Raw genomic sequence first — 18,914 nt, forward strand, 5'->3', positions numbered from 1 at the left:
CAACCCTACCTAAATCCCCCCCTACCTTTATTTTTTTATTTACGCCTGCCTCTGGGCAGGCGTAGGTTGCCGGCGCACAATCCCCCGGAGGCCTTGGTCCCGCCCCACCCGCCCACTCCTCGCCCCTTTTTTCAAGCCCCGGGACATACGCACATCCCGGGGCTTGTGCACCTCGCCAGGCCTATGCAAAATAGGCTCAGCACGCGCAGGAGGGGTTTAAAAGTGTTACGCGAGTATATTACGCGCGTAACCCTTTTAAAATCCGCCCCATTATGAATAACAGACCTGGATTATAGAGTAATTTTTGGAGTGATGTGCAGAAGAGCCCCCAGAAACCCTGAGGGTCTTGAAAAGACGATCTTTTCCACTCCCTGTGTGGGAACTCTGGGAAGTTTCAGGATCTTGTGTGGTCCATGACCCTCCCTGTGTGCTCCTGTGCCCAATAGCTGATAGGGACAGGGGGACGGGGGGGCTATACCAGCAAACCATGACTTTGAGATACATGTCTAAAAATCTAGCTGATCTACCTCTGGGACTTGGAGTTTGCCTTGAGGTTGGCCACCTCATAATCTCATAATAAAAAAAACAAACCCTATATGATTCAAATTGTTATTCAATGGGAATCATGCTCTTCGGTGGGTGTCCTAAAATGCTATATAGCTATTTCTTACATTGACTCTATTGAAGGAAAATCTCTAAAGTTTTCTTACATAAAAGGATTACTTTGGAAACTTGTCTCACCTTAGATTCAGTTCAGCTTAGACTCTTTTGCTACACTTAATATTTTTACCTTGTGAATTCAGCTAGTTCACGTTTGAGAGAAAAAAGTAATTCACCCACAATTCTCTCCCCCCCCCCCCCCCCCACACTATCTGAGACATAAAGATCCATTGTGCTTTATGGATTAACTATAGGGGGAGGATAAGGTGGGAGCGGGGGTGTTACCCATATTCATTTATTCTAGTAGGAACTTGCTGGGTTTTAAGGTCTTTTATGCCTTCCCTCTTCCCTTCTATCTTTGCCTAAGACACAGAATTGATTTGTGTGCTAATATCTTTTGAATGGAGATCCCAAAGAGCTAAAAATAAATGCTTTATGCATTAACATGAAATGCAATGGCCTCAATTACATTTTTTTTTTCCTTTTTGCAAGACGGAATGTGATTAAATTGTAACCAGTCTTCAACAAAGGGGTTGGCGGTGGGCTATTTGCCAAATCTTACAAACTGCTCTCTTTCTCCCTGTTGCGCTTGCACCTTTTTATTTACTGTGCAATAAATACACCTCTCTTTGAAAGTCAGCTGCGATGAGCAAACTCATAAACCCTTGATTACATGTACCTTCTTTGAAGTTCCTTTATTCGAACCATCATGTTCAGGTGTCCTTGGGAGTATTGTTCAATTACATCACGCACATCGTATGGTTTGCGAGCTTGCTGTGAAAGGAACAATACAAGAGGTTGTTAGACGGTGTCTAGCTTTTAATCTCGCATTCAGATCAGCTGAGCGTTTCACTTTCATCATTCAGATTGTTGCTAGGCCTGTCACATTTTGTAACAGCTTGAACACCATACTGCAGGATGTAGAGCTGCAGGGCTCCCCAAGTTCCTCAAAATACCAGCTTCCCTATTTTTTGATGGTTGCTTGCCTCCTCTTTTAGTTTTATTCCTAGTTATCCTTTGTGTTTTGTCCTAATAGTCTACATCATGTATTTCTGTACGTTTTTGCAATTACACTGGGTCATTCATCAAAATGTGTATGGCATTAATGCGTGCATTAACACCAGTGATAAGAATTGAAACACACAGTCGGGTGGATTTTAAAAGCCCTGCTCGCTTAAATCCGCCCGGATTTACGCGAGCAGGGCCTTGCGCACCGGCGTGCCAATTTTCCATAGGCCGCCGGCGCGCGCAGAGCCCCGGGACGCGCGTAGGTCCCGGGGTTTTCCGAAGGGGGCGTGTCGGGGCGGGACTGGATGACGTAGCGTTTCGGGGGCGGGGCATTTCGGGGGCGGGACCGGGGGCATGATGCCGGCCCGGGGGCGTGGTCCAGGCCTCCGGACCAGCCCCCGGGTCAGAAGACGGCGTGCCAGCAGTCCGCTGGTGCACGTAGATTTACGTCTGCTTCTCGCAGGCGTAAATCTAGGGATAATGGTAAGGGGGGGGGGTTTAGATAGGGCCGAGGGGGTGGGTTAGCTAGAGGAAGGGAGGGGAAGGTGAGGGGAGGGCGAAAGAGAGTTCCCTCCGAGGCCGCTCCGATTTCGGAGCGGCCTCGGAGGGAACGGAGGCAGGCTGCGCGGCTCAGCGCGCGCAGGCTGCCCAAAATCGACAGCCATGCGCACGCCGATCCAGGATTTTAGAGGATACACGCGGCTATGCTCGTATCTTATAAAATCCAGCGTACTTTTGTTTGCGCCTGCTGCGCAAACAAAAGTACGCGATCGCGCTTTTTTAAAAAATCTACCCCAGTGCGAATGCAAATTTTTGGGAGGGGTGGGATTGGGTGGGATTTAGTAAATGAGGGGCAATATCGCACAGTTTTAACGCTGGAAATAACTACACCTTTTTACCTGGCATTAGGCTATGTGATATGCCCGAAATAGCCATAACGCAATTTGCGATAAATTTTTGGATATGAATTTTGGCCATTTCTGGGCTTGGGGATAGAGAAGGGGAGTGGAGAGAGAGAGAGAGAACCTCTGGGGAGGGCCTCACTGTGTGCACCTATTTATAGCTCTATAGGAGGGCCATCTAATAGGTCGAGGTGAGGTGTTGGTTTAGGGTTTAGAGGCCAGTTCTGCATGTAGAGTGAGACATTCGAACAGCACTGTACACCTTGGTGAAGATTTGATGTCATTTGGAGTGGGGAAAATCTCAAAAAGATGAAATTTCTACTATGTTATCTCACCCTAGCTTGATGAACAGGTACCATCAAGCTAGGGTGAGATAACATAGTAGAAATGTCATTTTTGTTAATGCACTTTTTCATTTGCCATTTGCACTTTTCCATTTGCATGCCCAATCTCCCAGTGATGTGTTTGGTGGTCCATGGACTTCTCCCGTGAACCGCCATACTTACTCCATGGGATGGGCCTCATCCTATGCTCCCGGATGCAGCTGGCCTCCCGGAACCCTAGCGGTGCATCGCTGTTCACCCTCATGGCAGAACACCCTTATGGCAGGATGCCGCTGACATCCTCTGGCCCCACACCTAAGTCGCGTCCATGCCCGACACCTCTAAATTTAAAGGGCCCATGGCGGGAAAGGGCTGAAGGAGCCTCCGGATGATGTCAAGCTTCCAGCCTATAAAAGGCCCCTGCAGATGCTCCACTGATGCCTTGGCAATGTGTCTTTCTACTGTCTAGTAGCATGAGTTGCTTCAGCCCTTGTCTTCAACTTCATTTCCAGTGGTTCCTGTGTCTTTGTTCTCCAGTCCTTGTCTTCATCTTCAGTTCCAGTGATTCTTATTTTCTTTGTCAGTCACTGTGATCAGTTCTTCTGTTCTTCTACATTCTTGCCTGCCCATCTGTCCTGCTCCTTGCCTTCCTGCCCTGCCTATTAGTCTCGCATTTCTCTTCGGACAGATTCCCGGTATTGACTTCGGCCTGACTCCAGGACATTCTTGAATGCCACCTGCCACTGACCACTGCTTGACTCCTGTACACCATTGTCTTCTTCTGGCTTCCCTCTACTCCTATGCAGCAACCCCAGTGGATCTCTCTATCATCATCAGAGGCCCCCACCTAAGACCTGCTGACTGATAGCTAAAGACCCAAGGGGAACATGGGCTGGTAACAGTGAAGATCCAGTTGGTCCTCTGCCTCATCCAGGCCTGCCTGCCAATAGTGGGGACCTGAAGGGCTCCTTCTTGCAGGTTGCACCAACTCCACCTTGGTCCAAGGGTCCACGGATCCAACATCCCAGTCTTGCAAGGTCCTCTTGCAATTTTTCACAATCCTCTTGTGATTTAATTACTTTGAATAATATAGTGTCATTGGCAAATTTGATTACCTCACTCATTGTCCCCATTTCCAGCTCTTTGTAAATATATTAAAAAGCAGTGGTTCCAGAACAGATCCCTAACGCACTCCACTATTCATCTTTCTCCATTGGGAAAATTTTACAATTAGGCCAATAACTGAATCACCAACTACAATAGCCGTTCTAACCCTTCCGTCCTGAGTACTTTTCCCTGGAGACATATCCACAGTGTGAAAGGATACTACATCTCCTTAATTCCAATTCTGCTAAAACAGCCCCTTAGGGGAGGGGTGAAAACATCAAAAGTTAAATTCTAAATCCATCCCTGAGTATACAGATATATGGGTGTAAAGTCTATATGGGTTCTTATGAATCTAGCATCACATCAATTATTAGAGTCATAATAGTTGGCATGCTTAGACACAAGGAGTTTTCAAAATTTTTATAAACAAATATTGTCTCAGGAAAATACAAACCCTAACAGAAAATAGGGATTTTTGTTGCAGCTTTTGTGCATATAATGGTGAAATACAGCAAGTAGACTAGTATGATTTATTTATTTATTTGATTTGCAAGCCTCTTTTTAGGCACATAAAGTAGATTAAATTCAGGTGCTGTTGGTATTCCCCTATCCCCAGAGGGCTTACAATCTAAGGCACAACTTCCCAAACCTGTCCTGGGAACCCCATAGCCAATTAGATTTTCAGCATAATCCACAATGAATATGCATGAGATAAATTTGCATATCATGTAGACCCAGTATATGCTAATTGTGGAAAACCTGACTGGTTGCAGGGTCCCCAGGACAGATTTGGGAAGCCCTGATTTAAGGGATATATATACCTTGTTGTGGTATTTTTCAGGGGCTTCCTCTCTGCGTAAGGCAGCCAACTCCTGACCTCCTCACCCACCCACCCCCAAGCATTCCTGGTAGTCTAATGGGTCCTTGGTGGTCTATTAGGGCCTGGAGCTCGCCCTAGTCTCTGGGCCAACCACTGACATTATCCAAAATGGCCTTAGCCAGCACAATAGTGTAAAGGCTGGATGGCTCCATTTCAGATGTAATGATCAGCCGCATGGAGCCTAGGGGTTAATCTGGCCCCCACTAGACTATTAGGTGTGCCTGGGGGGCTGCCTTCTTTGGAGGGGGTGCAGGTACGTGGAACCAGGGGGGTGCCTTTTATTAAAACAGGGAGTTTAGGTGGGGGGTAGGGAGTTGCCATGTGACTTTGAAACTTTTTTTTTTTTACTTTTTTGACTTCAGGGTCTACTATAGAGGCAGCAGGGATCTCTCAAGATCCCCGGGGAACTTGTACATGTTTGATTGGGGCTTTAAAGTCAGCATGGCCCTTCAAGAAGCATCCCAGGCCTCCAAGAAAAGTTAACTTCAACTCCTGAGTTGTAGCCAAATTTTTGGAAAATAATACATTATTTTATTTATATAAAATTAGATATTTATGAGCTGCTTTGCATGCATTTGCAAAGTTAAGGCATACAAATCAGCTCATTTAAATGCAGTTTTTCCAGGAAAAATATTGTTGAAATAAGCATTTTTCACATGATAAATGCTTATCACAGCATAGTATATAGGGATGTGCAGAGGGACCGCATACGTTACATTCGGTATTTGTTTTCGTGGGGGGGCAGATACGTTGCATTCGGCAAGGGGGGGGCCCCCGATCCGTTCATGTGTTCCATTCTTATTTGTTTCCTGGCTAAAATTTAATTAACTACAACCCCCCACCCTCCTGACCCACCCAAGACTTACCGAAGCTGCTCTGCCACTCCAGCGCTATCTGGAACTCTTACACCCTTCAGGGTTGCTACAGGGTACCTGCTCCTCAGGGGCCTCTTCTGCTTCTTTCATGTGCTAACAGGAAACCGGTACTCGCTCCTCGAGGGCCCATGTTCCCTGAGTCGCTGCCTGCATCTTCAAACCTTTCTACTTGGAAGACTTCACTAACAATTTCCATCTGTGAGTACAACTACTATCTATTCCACAGTACTGCTTCACTGGAACCAGGTACTCGTTCTTCGAAGGCCTGCCCTCTGTTCTGGTGCCAGACCTCTCATCGAGTGGAATCTCTGTTACTGCTACATGAGTACAATACCACTGAGTCTCTCTGCTCTAAGGGATCAGGTATTCGCTCCTCGAGGGCCTGCTCTCCCTGTCTCGGAGCCTCTCCTAATTCTACCTGGGACTCTGAATGCTTCTCATTGTGTACTCATAACTCTCAGTCTCTTTCCACTACAGCACAGCCAGCAGAGGACTCGCTGTTCCAACGTTCTGTGGGAGACCTGCCCAGCCGAGCTCAACATCCACTACGCACTACTGCCACCTCTGGTGGTTTCCAAAACTGTTTAATAAAATATTCAAATCTGTGTTTGTATGTCCAGAGTCTAGCTTGACACTGTGGTCCCTCATGGGACTGCCCCCCATGGGCGTGGTCAGCTGCCACAGTGTCCAAGGATCCACCCAAACATCAATAACCATAACAGTACCTTGGTGCAAACCTTTGAGAATGTATCTTAAGCCGAATATACCGAGTGCTTAACCAGACTTTCTGGCCGGGAAGAAACTCAGGAGCAGAGCGTCGATGGATGTCCGCAGACATCTTGGCCTGGGATGTGGTTTGGCGTAAGCGAAGATTTGTCTGATTCCAGAGTGCCTTGAGGGTATCAGCAGTAGCATGCACCAATAACGGTATGGGTAATGGTGTTCGTGGTTGCAGAAGGAGAAGGTGCCTTCTCCTTCTGGTGCCTTCTCCTTCTGGTGCCTTCTCCTTCTGCAACCAGTGGTTGCAGAAGGAGAAGGCACCAGAAGGAGAAGGCACCAATAACGGTATGGGTAATGGTGTTCGTGGTTGCAGAAGTGCGATGTACCTGTGGCAACGGCAATATGTGAGTTGTGGGAGAACTCCGCCCAAGGAAGGTGTTCAGACCAGTTGTCCTGACGGTCATTTATATAGGTGCGAAGGAAAGATTTTAAGGAGCGATTAATTCGCTCAGCTTGCCCATTGGCTTGTGGATAGTATGCTGAGGTTAAACTGATGTTGATGTCAAATTTATTGCAGAGTGTACGCCAGCATCGGGCGACAAATTGTGGACCCCTGTCAGAGACAATGTCCTTAGGTAAGCCGTGTAGCTGAAATATATGGCGAAGGAACAGGCGTGCCAATTCAGAAGCAGATGGTAGGCTTGATAGTGGAACAAAATGGGCCATTTTAGAAAATCTATCTATCTATCATAACCCATAGAACCGTGTGACCTTTAGATGGCAGCAAGTCCACAATGAAATCCATGGAGAGATGTGTCCATGGTTCTTCGGGAGCTGGAAGTGGCTGGAGCAAACCCCATGGTCGACCGACCAGGGTTTTCTGTTGAGCGCAACTGTTGCAGGAATCAACGTACGCTTTAGCATCAGAGACCACAGTGGGCCACCAGAAGAACTGCTGGAGCAAAGCTAGAGTTTGCGCTCACCCTGGGTGACCGGCGAACTTAGAATCATGTGCCCATCAGAGGACTCTTTCATGGAGGCGACGGAGCACAACAGTCTTCCCAGTCAGGACTGGGTGAGTTGCAGACAAACAAACACAGGCTGGGTCAATGATGTGACTGGGTTCTTCAGGAGTATCTTCTTGTTCGAAGGAATAATACATGGCATCTGCCCGAAGGTTTTTTCCAGCAGGGCGGTAGTGAAATTCGAAGTTGAACCTAAAAAAAAACAGGGCCCATCGAGCTTGACGTGCATTGAGATGCTAGGCACAATTCAAATGTTTCAGGTTCTTGTGATTTGTAAATATGGTGAATTTATGCTGAGCGCCCTCTAGCCACGGGCGCCATTCATCTAGGGCTAATTTGATAGCAAGTAATTTGCAATCTCCAATGCTATAGTTTTGTTCCGCAGAAGAGAATTTGTGTGAGTAGAACGAGCACGGAACTAGAGATCCAGAAGTTAAATGTTGACTCAAGACCACCCCAGCCCAATAGCAGAGGCGTCTACTTTGACCTGGAAGGGGCAGTTTGGTTCTGGATGGTGAAGACAGGGTCCAGCAAGGAAGGCCTCTTTGAGGCGTTGAAAGGCTGTAATGGCTTCCAGGGTCCAGTTCCGGGTATCTTGGCCCTTACGGGTCAACGCGGTGAAAGGAGCCGCTAGTGTCAAATAATGAGGAATGAAATGGCGGTAATAATTCGTGAATCCAAGGTATCATTGTAGTGCTTTAAGGCCCACGGGCCGAGGCCAATCTTGGATTCCTTTGAGCTTTTCAGGGTCCATAGAGAATCCTCATTGAAAAATTATATATCCTAGAAAGGGCAGATTGGATTTTTCAAACAGGCATTTATCCAACTTTGCGAAAAGATGGTTTTCGCGGAGACATTGAAGCACCATGTGAACATCAGTACAGTGTGTGGCCAGGTCCTGTGGCTAAGGTCCGAAATTTAATCGTATAATCAAATAGGCTCCTTTGGCCTTGTCGTAGGTGCAGCAGAGTAGTGCTTGCCACGGCATGCCGCCCAGGATCATCAAAGGTCCGTCAAAACACGGCCACAAATCGAGATAGTTCTTGCAGGAGCGAATCTGATCACTCCCATAAGGGCGAAGCCCAAGCCAACGCCTTCCCCTCCTGACGAGACAAGATAAAAGTGACTTTCATGAGTTCATCTTGGAAGATGGATGGCTGCAGGACGAGCTGCATGTAGCATTGGTTGATGAACCCTCTTCAGAGCTAGGAGTCACTGTTGAAACGAGGCGCAGCTGGTAGGGCCAACAAGGCTCTAGGAGTGGAGGGAGACGGCTGTTGGTGAGAGGAAGCCGGTACTGGAACTGGATTACCGGACAGGGCATCAAGCTGGGCATGCAGATGCTCGAGGGAGGAGGCCAGTGCCCCGAGAAATTGTTGCTGTTCTCGTATCTTTGAAGCCAGGCTAGGAAAAGCCTGGAGGGCACACGGCCCTGCTGAATCCATGGCCTTTGCAACCTGTTGCGCCGGAGGTGGACCCTTAGGCTGAGGTGGGGTTGACGCTACCCATAAGAGGGATCCTACAGGTCCCCCACAGTCGGCAAGCGGAGTGGGCTGAAGGATGGAGGCCGACTGGCACCTCACCAATACCAGCCCTCATTCCCCGCGGGTTGAGCCTTTGGGTACCGGGGCCGGTTGGGCTTAGGTGGGCCTCCGTATGTTGTCATTGATGGAAAGGCAGAGATGTCAGCCCAGAGGCAGAAACAGTAGAATGGAGAAGTCTGTACTGGACGAGGTGGAGTCCCAGAAACACGGGCACCAATAGAACCAAAATCAGACAGGGGGGCCCGAGCAAGAATAGGCCGAAGCCTGAATAGGCCAAGTCCAGGACGTAGATTGAGGAGTCATCGTAGAGCAAGCTGGAGTCAGGGCTGGTGGCAATCAAGAAGCGGAGGCAAGGCAAAGCTGAGGTCCAGGCTTGGAGAGAGTCAATACCGTGTCAGGCAATGCAGAGGTCCGAGCTTGGAGAGAGTCAATGGAGTAACCAGGAAATGTAGAGGTCGTGTCCAAGAAGGCAATCCGATAAAGGGCTAGGAATCAGGAACGCAGGGAGGGAGGAGAACAGGAACAGGAACTTGCAGGGATCAGGAACCAGGAACGCAGGAGAATCACCAGGAGGCAACGAGTACACGACCAGCATGGAGACCTGTTGCAAAGGCGATCATTGGAAGCTGAGCCCGGCCTTAAATACCAGAGCTTCGGTGACATCATCATCTGGGGCCGTGGCCAGGTTGCCTCTGCGGGCCCTTCATAAGAAACAATGATGCGCGCGCCTAGGGAAGGGCGCGGCACTGAGTAGCGGTGTCTCTCCGCGGGCCATGAGGAGAGGCCCAACGCGGAACACAGGGGTCTGTAGCTGAAGCTGAGGCACTGGGGGTGGCCCGAGGACGGAGCTGGTGGCCCACCGCCGCTAGGGTAAGGAACTAGGCACTGGATTCGTCAGAGAGAGAGGTGACAGGGTCGAGCCGCGGGTCTGCTGCGGCTGGCACATGCAACATTGCACAGCTGTACCCACTGCAACTTCCTTGGTCTACCTTAAGAGAGCATTGACCTCTTTAGGACCAACCTGTCCAGCCAATGGTCTCAGCGACACACACCAAACAAGACCCCACCATGGGCTTTCCTGCACCCTTGATAAAATTACTGTAGTGTCAACCACCTTTGGCCACATGCAGTGGCATTTTTTGTATCTCTGTCTTTAAAGCAATGACCTCTTCATCCTCACTTGGTTTGGCCCTCATTTGCAGCCATGTCAGTATCCTTGTGGAAGATACTCTCAATATTGCTGGGTCTGACACAACCCGTGCCCTCCTCCTGCACCCTCTAATTTTCATATTCCTCTGCTTCAGATTACCCTGAGTCCTCTCCTTGATTTACCTCGAGTATCACTAGAGTCAGAGCTTTCATGGATTTTGTACACTGTACCCAGGAAGCTTGATGCTTTTTCAAATTTTCTTGCAGAACTTGCTGCTTGGCTACCTAGGACTATAGAGAAATTCCCAGCTGCTGTTGTCCCTCCAGGAGGGTTTGAAGCAAAGCTTCTATACTAGCTCACTTGTGCTCTGTTGTAAACAAGGCTGGTTGTTTTCAATGGACCGTTCCCTGCTTAGCTTTCAACCTTTTTTCTTTGGAGTAAAAGGACAAAATTATTGTTCAAAATGCACAAGAAAAACCCTTACTTACTTGTATATTCCTGTCTCAGGCACAGCTATTCTCCTTAGCTGCTATTTTTAAACTCGCTTGGCTCTTTTAGCTAGGCCCCTTAGGAAAAATATTCTTCATTACATGTTCTTGTACTATAGAAAATGCTTAGCCACAGTATTTTATTAGTTTAGGTCCTCTACTCTGTGCAGGAATAAAACAGGTTTCTCAAATTTCTCTTTTCACTTCTTTTCCTTAGTGTGAACCCCTGGTCTGTGATACTGTCTATATGAGAACTTTGCAGCACAGGTTTCTGCTCTGTGCCAGGCTTTAGAGCAAAACTAAGGTTTCTATTTTAAAAAAAAATCTTTCTCCTTTTTTTTTCTGGAATTAGTTTCTGCTTATGCTGACTTTCAACAAGAATTCTTTCTCAGTTCTGAGGCATGTGTCTATGGCTGTTCCTTGCTTAGCACTGAAAGTCCCACTGCTACCACAATATCACAATATGTACGATAGTACAAGCAGTCGTGCCATTTATAGAGACATAGAAACATAGAATTGACAGCAGAAAAGGACCAACTGGTCTATCCAGTTTGCCCAGCAAGCTTAAGAACATAAGAACATGCCATACTGGGTCAGACCAAGGGTCCATCAAGCCCAGCATCCTGTTTCCAACAGTGGCCAATCCAGGCCATAAGAACCTGGCAAGTACCCAAAAACTAAGTCTATTCCATGTTACTGTTGCTAGTAATAGTAGTGGCTATTTTCTAAGTCAACTTAATTAATAGCAGGTAATGGACTTCTCCTCCAAGAACTTATCCAATCCTTTTTTAAACACAACTATACTAACTGCAATAATCTAATCCTCTGGCAACAAATTTCAGAGTTTAATTGTGCGATGAGTGAAAAAGAACTTTTTCTGATTAGTTTTAAATGTGCCACATGCTAACTTGATGGAGTACCCCCTAGTCTTTCTATTATCCAAAAGAGTAAATAACCGATTCACATCTACCCGTTCTAGACCTCTCATGATTTTAAACACCTCTATCATATCCCCCGTCAGCCATCTCTTCTCCAAGCTGAAAAGTCCTAACCTCTTTAGTCTTTCCTCATAGGGGAGCTGTTCCATTCCCCTTATTTTGGTCGCCCTTCTCTGTACCTTCTCCATCGCAATTATATCTTTTTTGAGATGCGGTGACCAGAATTGTACACAGTATTCAAGGTGCGGTCTCACCATGGAGCAATACAGAGGCATTATGACATTTTCCGTTTTATTCACCATTCCCTAATAATTCCCAACATTCTGTTTGCTTTTTTGACTGCCACAGCACACTGAACTGCCAATTTCAATGTGTTATCCACTATGACGCCTAGATCTCTTTCTTGGGTGGTAGCACCTAATATGGAACCCAACATTGTGTAATTATAGCATGGGTGATTTTTCCCTATATGCATCACCTTGCACTTATCCACATTAAATTTCATCTGCCATTTTGATGCCCAATTTTTCAGTCTCACAAGGTCTTCCTGCAATTTATCACAGTCTGCTTGTGATTTAACTACTCTGAAGACACACTGATGGGGTTCCTATCCCTGCCAGTGAGAAAAAGACCTGCACATCAGTGTCCTGGGTTGATAAGCTGATGAGGTTCCCATTCCCCACCAGTGAGAAGTGGCCCCATGCAGTAGCACTGGATGCATAGAGCGCCGATTTTGTCAGAGAGCATGGTGACTGATGACAGAATGGTGACTGATGAGAGATGGTGACTGAGACAGAATGGAATGGGGTGAGTGGGAGGGAGGGGGTGAGTGACTGAGATGAAAGGGGTGAGTGACAGAGGTGAGTGAGAGGCAAGGAAAGAGGGAGTAAGGAGATGGAAGAAGGTTGCACGTATATGTGTGTCTTTCTGAATGACGTGTGTATATGAAAGAGCAGAAAGTTTGTGTTTTCACGCCTCCCCTCCAGTAATCCATGACAATCTCAGGGTGACTGGAAATCAAAAGTTCCCATGTATGGAGATGGGGGAATATTTAACCTTATTAGTTTAATTATTAGGTGTCTGCTGTTTTGAAATATTTAAATGATTTTTGGGAAATGTTTATTTTTATTCTTTTTTATTAGATTATCTATTCATCTGTTTTGAAATATTGTTTTTATTAGTATGGTTTACTATTATAATTGATTTATATATTTTGATTTTGTTTTATGACTAATGGTGATGCTTCTGTTTTTGTATTATTGCACTGCATATGACTCTGGGAGGTCTGGGTGGGGAGAGGGCCTGGGGAGGAAGTCTGAATATTTCTATATTTTACAGTATACTGCTGGCAGAGTCTGGCTTTTTGAGATTTCCAGTTCAGCTTTTGTCTTTCTGTTTTTCTTTCTAATTTGTGGTCAGGTAATCTGTATTTGGTGAGGGGAAGGGCTATGTGCTGTAATGAAGCTGCAGGGATGTGTGCAGGTCTGGAGAAAGGACAAATTTGGAACGGTTTTTCTTTTTTTTTGGTTTCCCCTCTGACCATCTTGATCTCATTCTTTATCAGAGGCTGTTTTTGTATGCTTGCAGTGCCACAGAGGGAAGGGGCAGTCTGTCTGAAGGAGGGGAAGCTTTTTCCCCATAAGCTGATCATGACAGTCTGTCAGTTCATTTCTTTTCTGGGGTTTGTGTTAGTGTGACCTTCTGTGACTGCAAGCGTTTCTACAAGCAGGATGGTAGGGGGAGCGAGTGCAGGGGAGGCAACACACATCCATTTACACAAATGCATTGGCCCCCTGGGTACTGGAGACCCTCGCTATGCCACTGGATGGATGGCTAGACTCGTAGACCAACCTGAGAACACAAATATTGCAGACCAAAGCCTTTCTGCAACATCCTACTTGCCCTTCACCAGGACTGGACCTCCCCACCTGTGGATTTCATTGATCCTTGTCTCGGGACTGAAACTATTGCCATGATCAAAGCTGATCTGTTTGTATCAGACACACCGCATAACAAAAATTAAACACCTAGACTTGTACCTGCTCTGTCTATCTGTTGTTTGAGAACCCATTAGTATACCTTGGGGAGGACCTGGCAGATTCATACATCTGTACAACGCACTTAGAAAGCCCACAGTGTACAACCTCAGATATATATATATACATTATTGCACAACACATGATTTCAAACCTTCCAAACTATACAATTTTTCCTGGGATTAACATAGCAATTTAGGTTAAATTCTGGTTCTCTGGATCTCAGTTTACTAGTCCATATTATATTTGGTTCAAATGCCAGCCCTTAAGGTGCAGAATTCCTCTCCAAGCTATTCAAACACATGCCCTTCTTTCGGAGACTCCTGATCCCATTTCTAGTCGAGCTCTTTCAAATAAATAAATATATATTCTGTTAAGTCAGTATACTGATAAGATTTAGAGGTCCATTTTTAGCTGCTGGGTGTCTGGCAACGTTAGCCAGGCAAATGTATCCTGCTAGTTAAATTGGGATAATCAGCAATGTGGGTGCGCCACTTAATTTACCTGGCTATCTAAAAGTTATCCAGATAACTTTATCAGGCTAACTTTAGGCATGCTCTGCAGCAGTTCTAAAGTTATTCAGCTATATTAGCCAGATACCTTTAAAAATCAATGTTATCCAGATAACTTAGATAACACCACTCTGCCCTGGTACATTCCTGACATAACTGGATGTTTTTAGTGGTCTAACAATGTATTCAGCTATGTCGGGGAGGGGAGGGGGAGGGGAATCAAACCAGCAGAATTTTTAAAGCCTGCGGTTTCTCTGGCTATGTCCAAACATAGGTGGGCAAACCGCTTTCAGTATTAACCTCTTAAGTTTTTATTTTGTAGTACCTTCAAATATATTTTTTTTTTAAATCATGAGATAATGGAAGGACTAAACTTTTAAACTTTTTGTATAAATTGCAGCATGGCCTGAAAGGAAGACCAAACTATCAACTGTTCCTACACATTTATAAACTTCCTAAAAAAGTTTGCAGTGTAACATTTCTACTCCCTTTCTCACTATCGTGTGAAATAGTGGGGTTGCCATCTTAGTCCACTTGAATGTGCAGATTATTTCTGCCTGTATACCTAAAACGAGGAATTATAAGGTCAGTAAACAAATATAAGGGATACTAAGTCCAATAAAAGGTATCACCTTATATATAGATAGATAGATTTTTTTTAAATGTATTGGCCTTTATTTCTACTGTTATGTGAAATTCTTCATCTATATATGCTCTTATTACCATTCTGGATGATGGCAGAAAAAGATCAAATGGTCCATGCAGACTGCCCAGTTTTTTCTGTCCATACTGATAACGATATATACCAGCTGCCAGCCATGAAACATGACTGCTCGGAAAACAGTACTCATTATCCAGGACAGTTTTTATTGTCTCTCTCTTTAATACTCCACCTTCCTGTGTAGTTGAGCATACAAGATTCACTATTTAGTTCAAACTCAGTACCCCGCCCCCTCCTTTACACAAAACCACAAAGGTGTTACCCATATTCGGCTTCCTGTGTCCCCTCGACACCTGCTAGACAGAGCCGGCTACGTGAGCACTTGCATTCTGCAAGGACTTTGTTATTACTGTACCTGGAGCCTGCCAGACAGATCCAGTTGTTAGTTTTATGTCTCAAGCACAGTCTATCAGACAGACCAAATATGGGAGTATCTGCGTTTCTGCTAGGAGTTCATTATTCTTGTATTTGTGCAACCTGCTAGACAGATCTAGTTTAGATTAGTTTTAGAATCATAGCCTATGCCATATCCTATGCTTGTCTCCTTGAACAAATTTAGCTACCTCCCATTTTCCTTTGTGACTTCATCTCTTTCATGCCCATTTCATTCCCCCATACTTTCCTCAGGATATCATCTGGTCAGATAATCCTAGTTTAGGGGAATACAAATGTTATTCAAGTCTTCCCAAATTCACCTTTATGAGATTGGTTCCCTTGCAGAGGGGGTTTGGTTTTTCCTTCATACATTAAAGATGGTATCAATTGATGCCATCTCACTCCATACATTCCCATTCAGTGCATGTCTAAATCCTAAAGGTTCTCACCACCTCCTCTCTGCAGCATGCTTCTTGATTCAAAACATGAAAGAGTAGCCACAGATCCAAAATAAACTACGCTGGCCTGTGTCTTGTTTGGGTTCAGCTTTTCTGTCTCAACCTGTCTGGACTCTAGGAAACTGTAGCTTGCTGATACCAACCCTGCAATCCCCATGGCCTGTGTTGCTAGATCATGCTTAACTTAAGAACATAAATGGTGCTACAATGAGAAAGACTAATGATTCATCAAGCCCAGCATCCTACCCATAAAGATTTGATTGTGCAATTAGTCTCATGCAGGATCTTTATCCAGATGTATTCCACACATTAAGAAAGGTGGAAGGAAGGCAAAACGATTACCGGCATGGTTAAAAGGGGAGGTGAAAGAAGCTATTTTAGGCAAAAGATCTTCATTCAAATATTGGAAGAAGGATCCAACAGAATAGGATAAAGCACAAGTGTTGGCAAGTTAAATGTAAGACATTGATAAGACAGGCTAACAGAGAATTTGAAAAGAAGTTGGCTGTAGAGGCAAAAACCCATAGTAAAAACTTTTTAAAATATATCTGAGGCAGAAAGCCCATGAGGGAGTCAGTTGGACTGTTAGATGATCAAGGGGTTAAAGGGGTCAAAGAGAGAAGATAAGGCCATCGCGAAAAGATTAAATGATTTCTTTGCTTCGGTGTTTATTGAAGAGGATGTTGGGGAGATACCTGTACCGGAGAAGATTTTCATGGGTAATGATTCAGATGGACTGAACCAAATCACGGTGAACCTAGAAGATGTGGTAGGCCTGACTGACAAACTGAAGCGTAGTAAATCACCTGGACTGGACGGTATACACCCCAGGTGTTAATGTTCGTGGTAGTTGTGGGTGGATCCTTGGGCCGGTGGCAGATGACCACGCCCTCAGGGGGAAGATCCCAAGAGGGACCACCGGTTAGGCTCAGAGTATGGAGACAGACACACACTAGTTCTTTTACTAAACAGTATATTGAACCACCAGAGGTGGCAGTAGTGAGCTGGTAATGCCCGGCTGGGCTTTAGTCCCTCAGATACTGGAACAGCGATCCCAGATAACTGAGCTGTAAAGATTAGAGATGTGAATCGTGTGATCAATCGTCTTAACGATCGATTTCGGCTGGGGGGAGGGGGAGGGAATCGGATCGTCGCGGTTTTGTTTTCTTAAATATCGTGTAAATCGTAAATCGGGGGAGGGCGGGAAAACCGGCACACTAAAACATCCCTAAAACCCACCCCGACCCTTTAAAATAAATCCCCCACCCTCCCGAACCCCCCCCCCAAATGCCTTAAATTACCTGGGGTCCAGAGGGGGGGTCCCGGTGTGATCTTTTACTCTCGGGCCTCAGGTGCGGGTCCGGGAGCGACTTCCTGCACTCAAATCGTTTTGCCGTACAAAATGGCGCCGGCCATTTTGTTTTTTGTCCTCCGACGTCAGGAGTGTAGGAGATCGCTCCCGGACCCCCGCTGGACCCCCAGGGACTTTTGGCCAGCTTGGGGGAGCCTCCTGACCCCCACAAGACTTGCCAAAAGTCCAGCGGGGGTCCGGGAGCGACTTCCTGCACTCGAATCGTTTTGCCGTACAAAATGGCGCCGGCCATACGGCGTATGGCCGGCGCCATTTTGTACGGCAAAACGACGTCAGGAGCGTAGGAGATCGCTCCTGGACCCCCGCTGGACCCCCAGGGACTTTTGGCCTGCTTGGGGGGGCCTCCTGACCCCCACAAGACTTGCCAAAAGTCCAGCGGGGTTCCGGGAGCGACCTCCTGCACTCGAATCGTTTTGCCGTACAAAATGGCGCCGGCCATACGGCGTATGGCTGGCGCCATTTTGTACGGCAAAACGACATCAGGAGCGTAGGAGATCGCTCCCGGACCCTCGCTGGACACCCAGGGACTTTTGGCCAGCTTGGGGGGGTCAGGAGGCCCCTGGGGGTCCAGCGGGGGTCCGGGAGCGATCTTCTACGCTCCTGACGTCGGGGGACAAAAAACAAAATGGCACCGGCCATTTTGTTTTTTGTCATATGACAGGGCATACCTTTGCCCTGTCATATGACAGGGCAAAGGTAGCGCCGGCGCCATTTCTACAACGCACCGGAGGCCCGAGATCACACCGGGACCCCCCCACTGGAGCCCAGGTAATTTAAGGCATTTGGGGGGGGGGGGTTTCGGGAGGGTGGGGGATTTATTTTAAAGGGTCGGGTGGGTTTTATGGTTGTTTTAGTGTGCCGGTTTTCCCGCCCTCCCCCTTCCCCCGATTTACGATTTTTGACGATAAATCAGGGGAATTCCTATTAAATATCGCCTCTCACAATTTTTGACGATTTAAAATATATCGGACGATATTTTAAATCGTCAAAAAACGATTCACATCCCTAGTAAAGATAGTGAGTAGGCAGGGTATGCAGAGTTCAGGAACAGAACCTTGATGGTAACACTCACATAATGAAGCAGCCCAGGAGCTGGAATGGATTAGGCCCTCGAGGAGCGAGTACCTGGTTCCAGGGAAGGCTCTGAGAGAGAGAGATGGTAACTCACTGGAGTTATAGGCAGCAATGAGTTCCTGGCAGAAGAGGTATTCAGAAGCGAGTCAGGGAACGAGGTCCCTCGAGGAGCGAGTACCGGTTCCAGACTGTGATCTGAAAAGCAAAGAGAAAGCGAGGCCCCTGAGGAGCGGGTACCCCTGGTAAGTCCGAGGAGGCAGAGTAGCTTGGAGAGAACCCGAAGTCCTAGAACTCCTTGTGGGCAAACAGTGGATTAGACACCAAATGTTGTCCAAAATTCTTTATTTGAATGGAGACACGAGATTCATACTATCGCCCATCAGTCCTAGAACTCCTTGTACATATCCAACTCCTTGCTAACTCGATACATTAGCGTTTACAGAGACGTTAAGTATCTGGTGAAGATGACGTCACCTCAGGGGGATGCCCCTGAGGTTCGCGCCATTGCTGGTACTTCAGTCGGTGCTGCGCCGCGTGTGCACCCTTAGGCTGCTGGGAAACATGGCGGTGTGCAGCGTCGAGCCATTCCGGGAACGTCGGAGGGAGTCGGCAAAAGACGCAGTGGCAGCCAATCTTACACTTGAGCAAGAGGGAGTCGCCGATGAGGTTAGGAGGGCGGAGTGGAGACATCGGGCAGTGACAGATGCAACACCAGGGTTCTGAAGGAACTAAAAAATGAAATTTCA

General features: G+C 46.7%; 1 protein-coding gene across 1 annotated transcript in view; it reads right to left on the reverse strand.

Annotated features, from left to right (window-relative positions):
• Window positions 1–18,914, reverse strand: part of LOC115090623 (potassium voltage-gated channel subfamily KQT member 1-like) — a 713,074-nt gene that overhangs the window by 678,532 nt on the left and 15,628 nt on the right. Inside the window, exon 2 of the mRNA XM_029599984.1 lies at window positions 1,340–1,434. Within this exon, the coding sequence (XP_029455844.1) occupies window positions 1,340–1,434 (95 nt within the window). The remainder of the gene's footprint in view (window positions 1–1,339; window positions 1,435–18,914) is intronic.

The sequence above is a fragment of the Rhinatrema bivittatum genome, chromosome 4, assembly GCF_901001135.1.
Source record: "Rhinatrema bivittatum chromosome 4, aRhiBiv1.1, whole genome shotgun sequence".
NCBI classification, from domain to species: Eukaryota; Metazoa; Chordata; class Amphibia; order Gymnophiona; family Rhinatrematidae; genus Rhinatrema; species Rhinatrema bivittatum.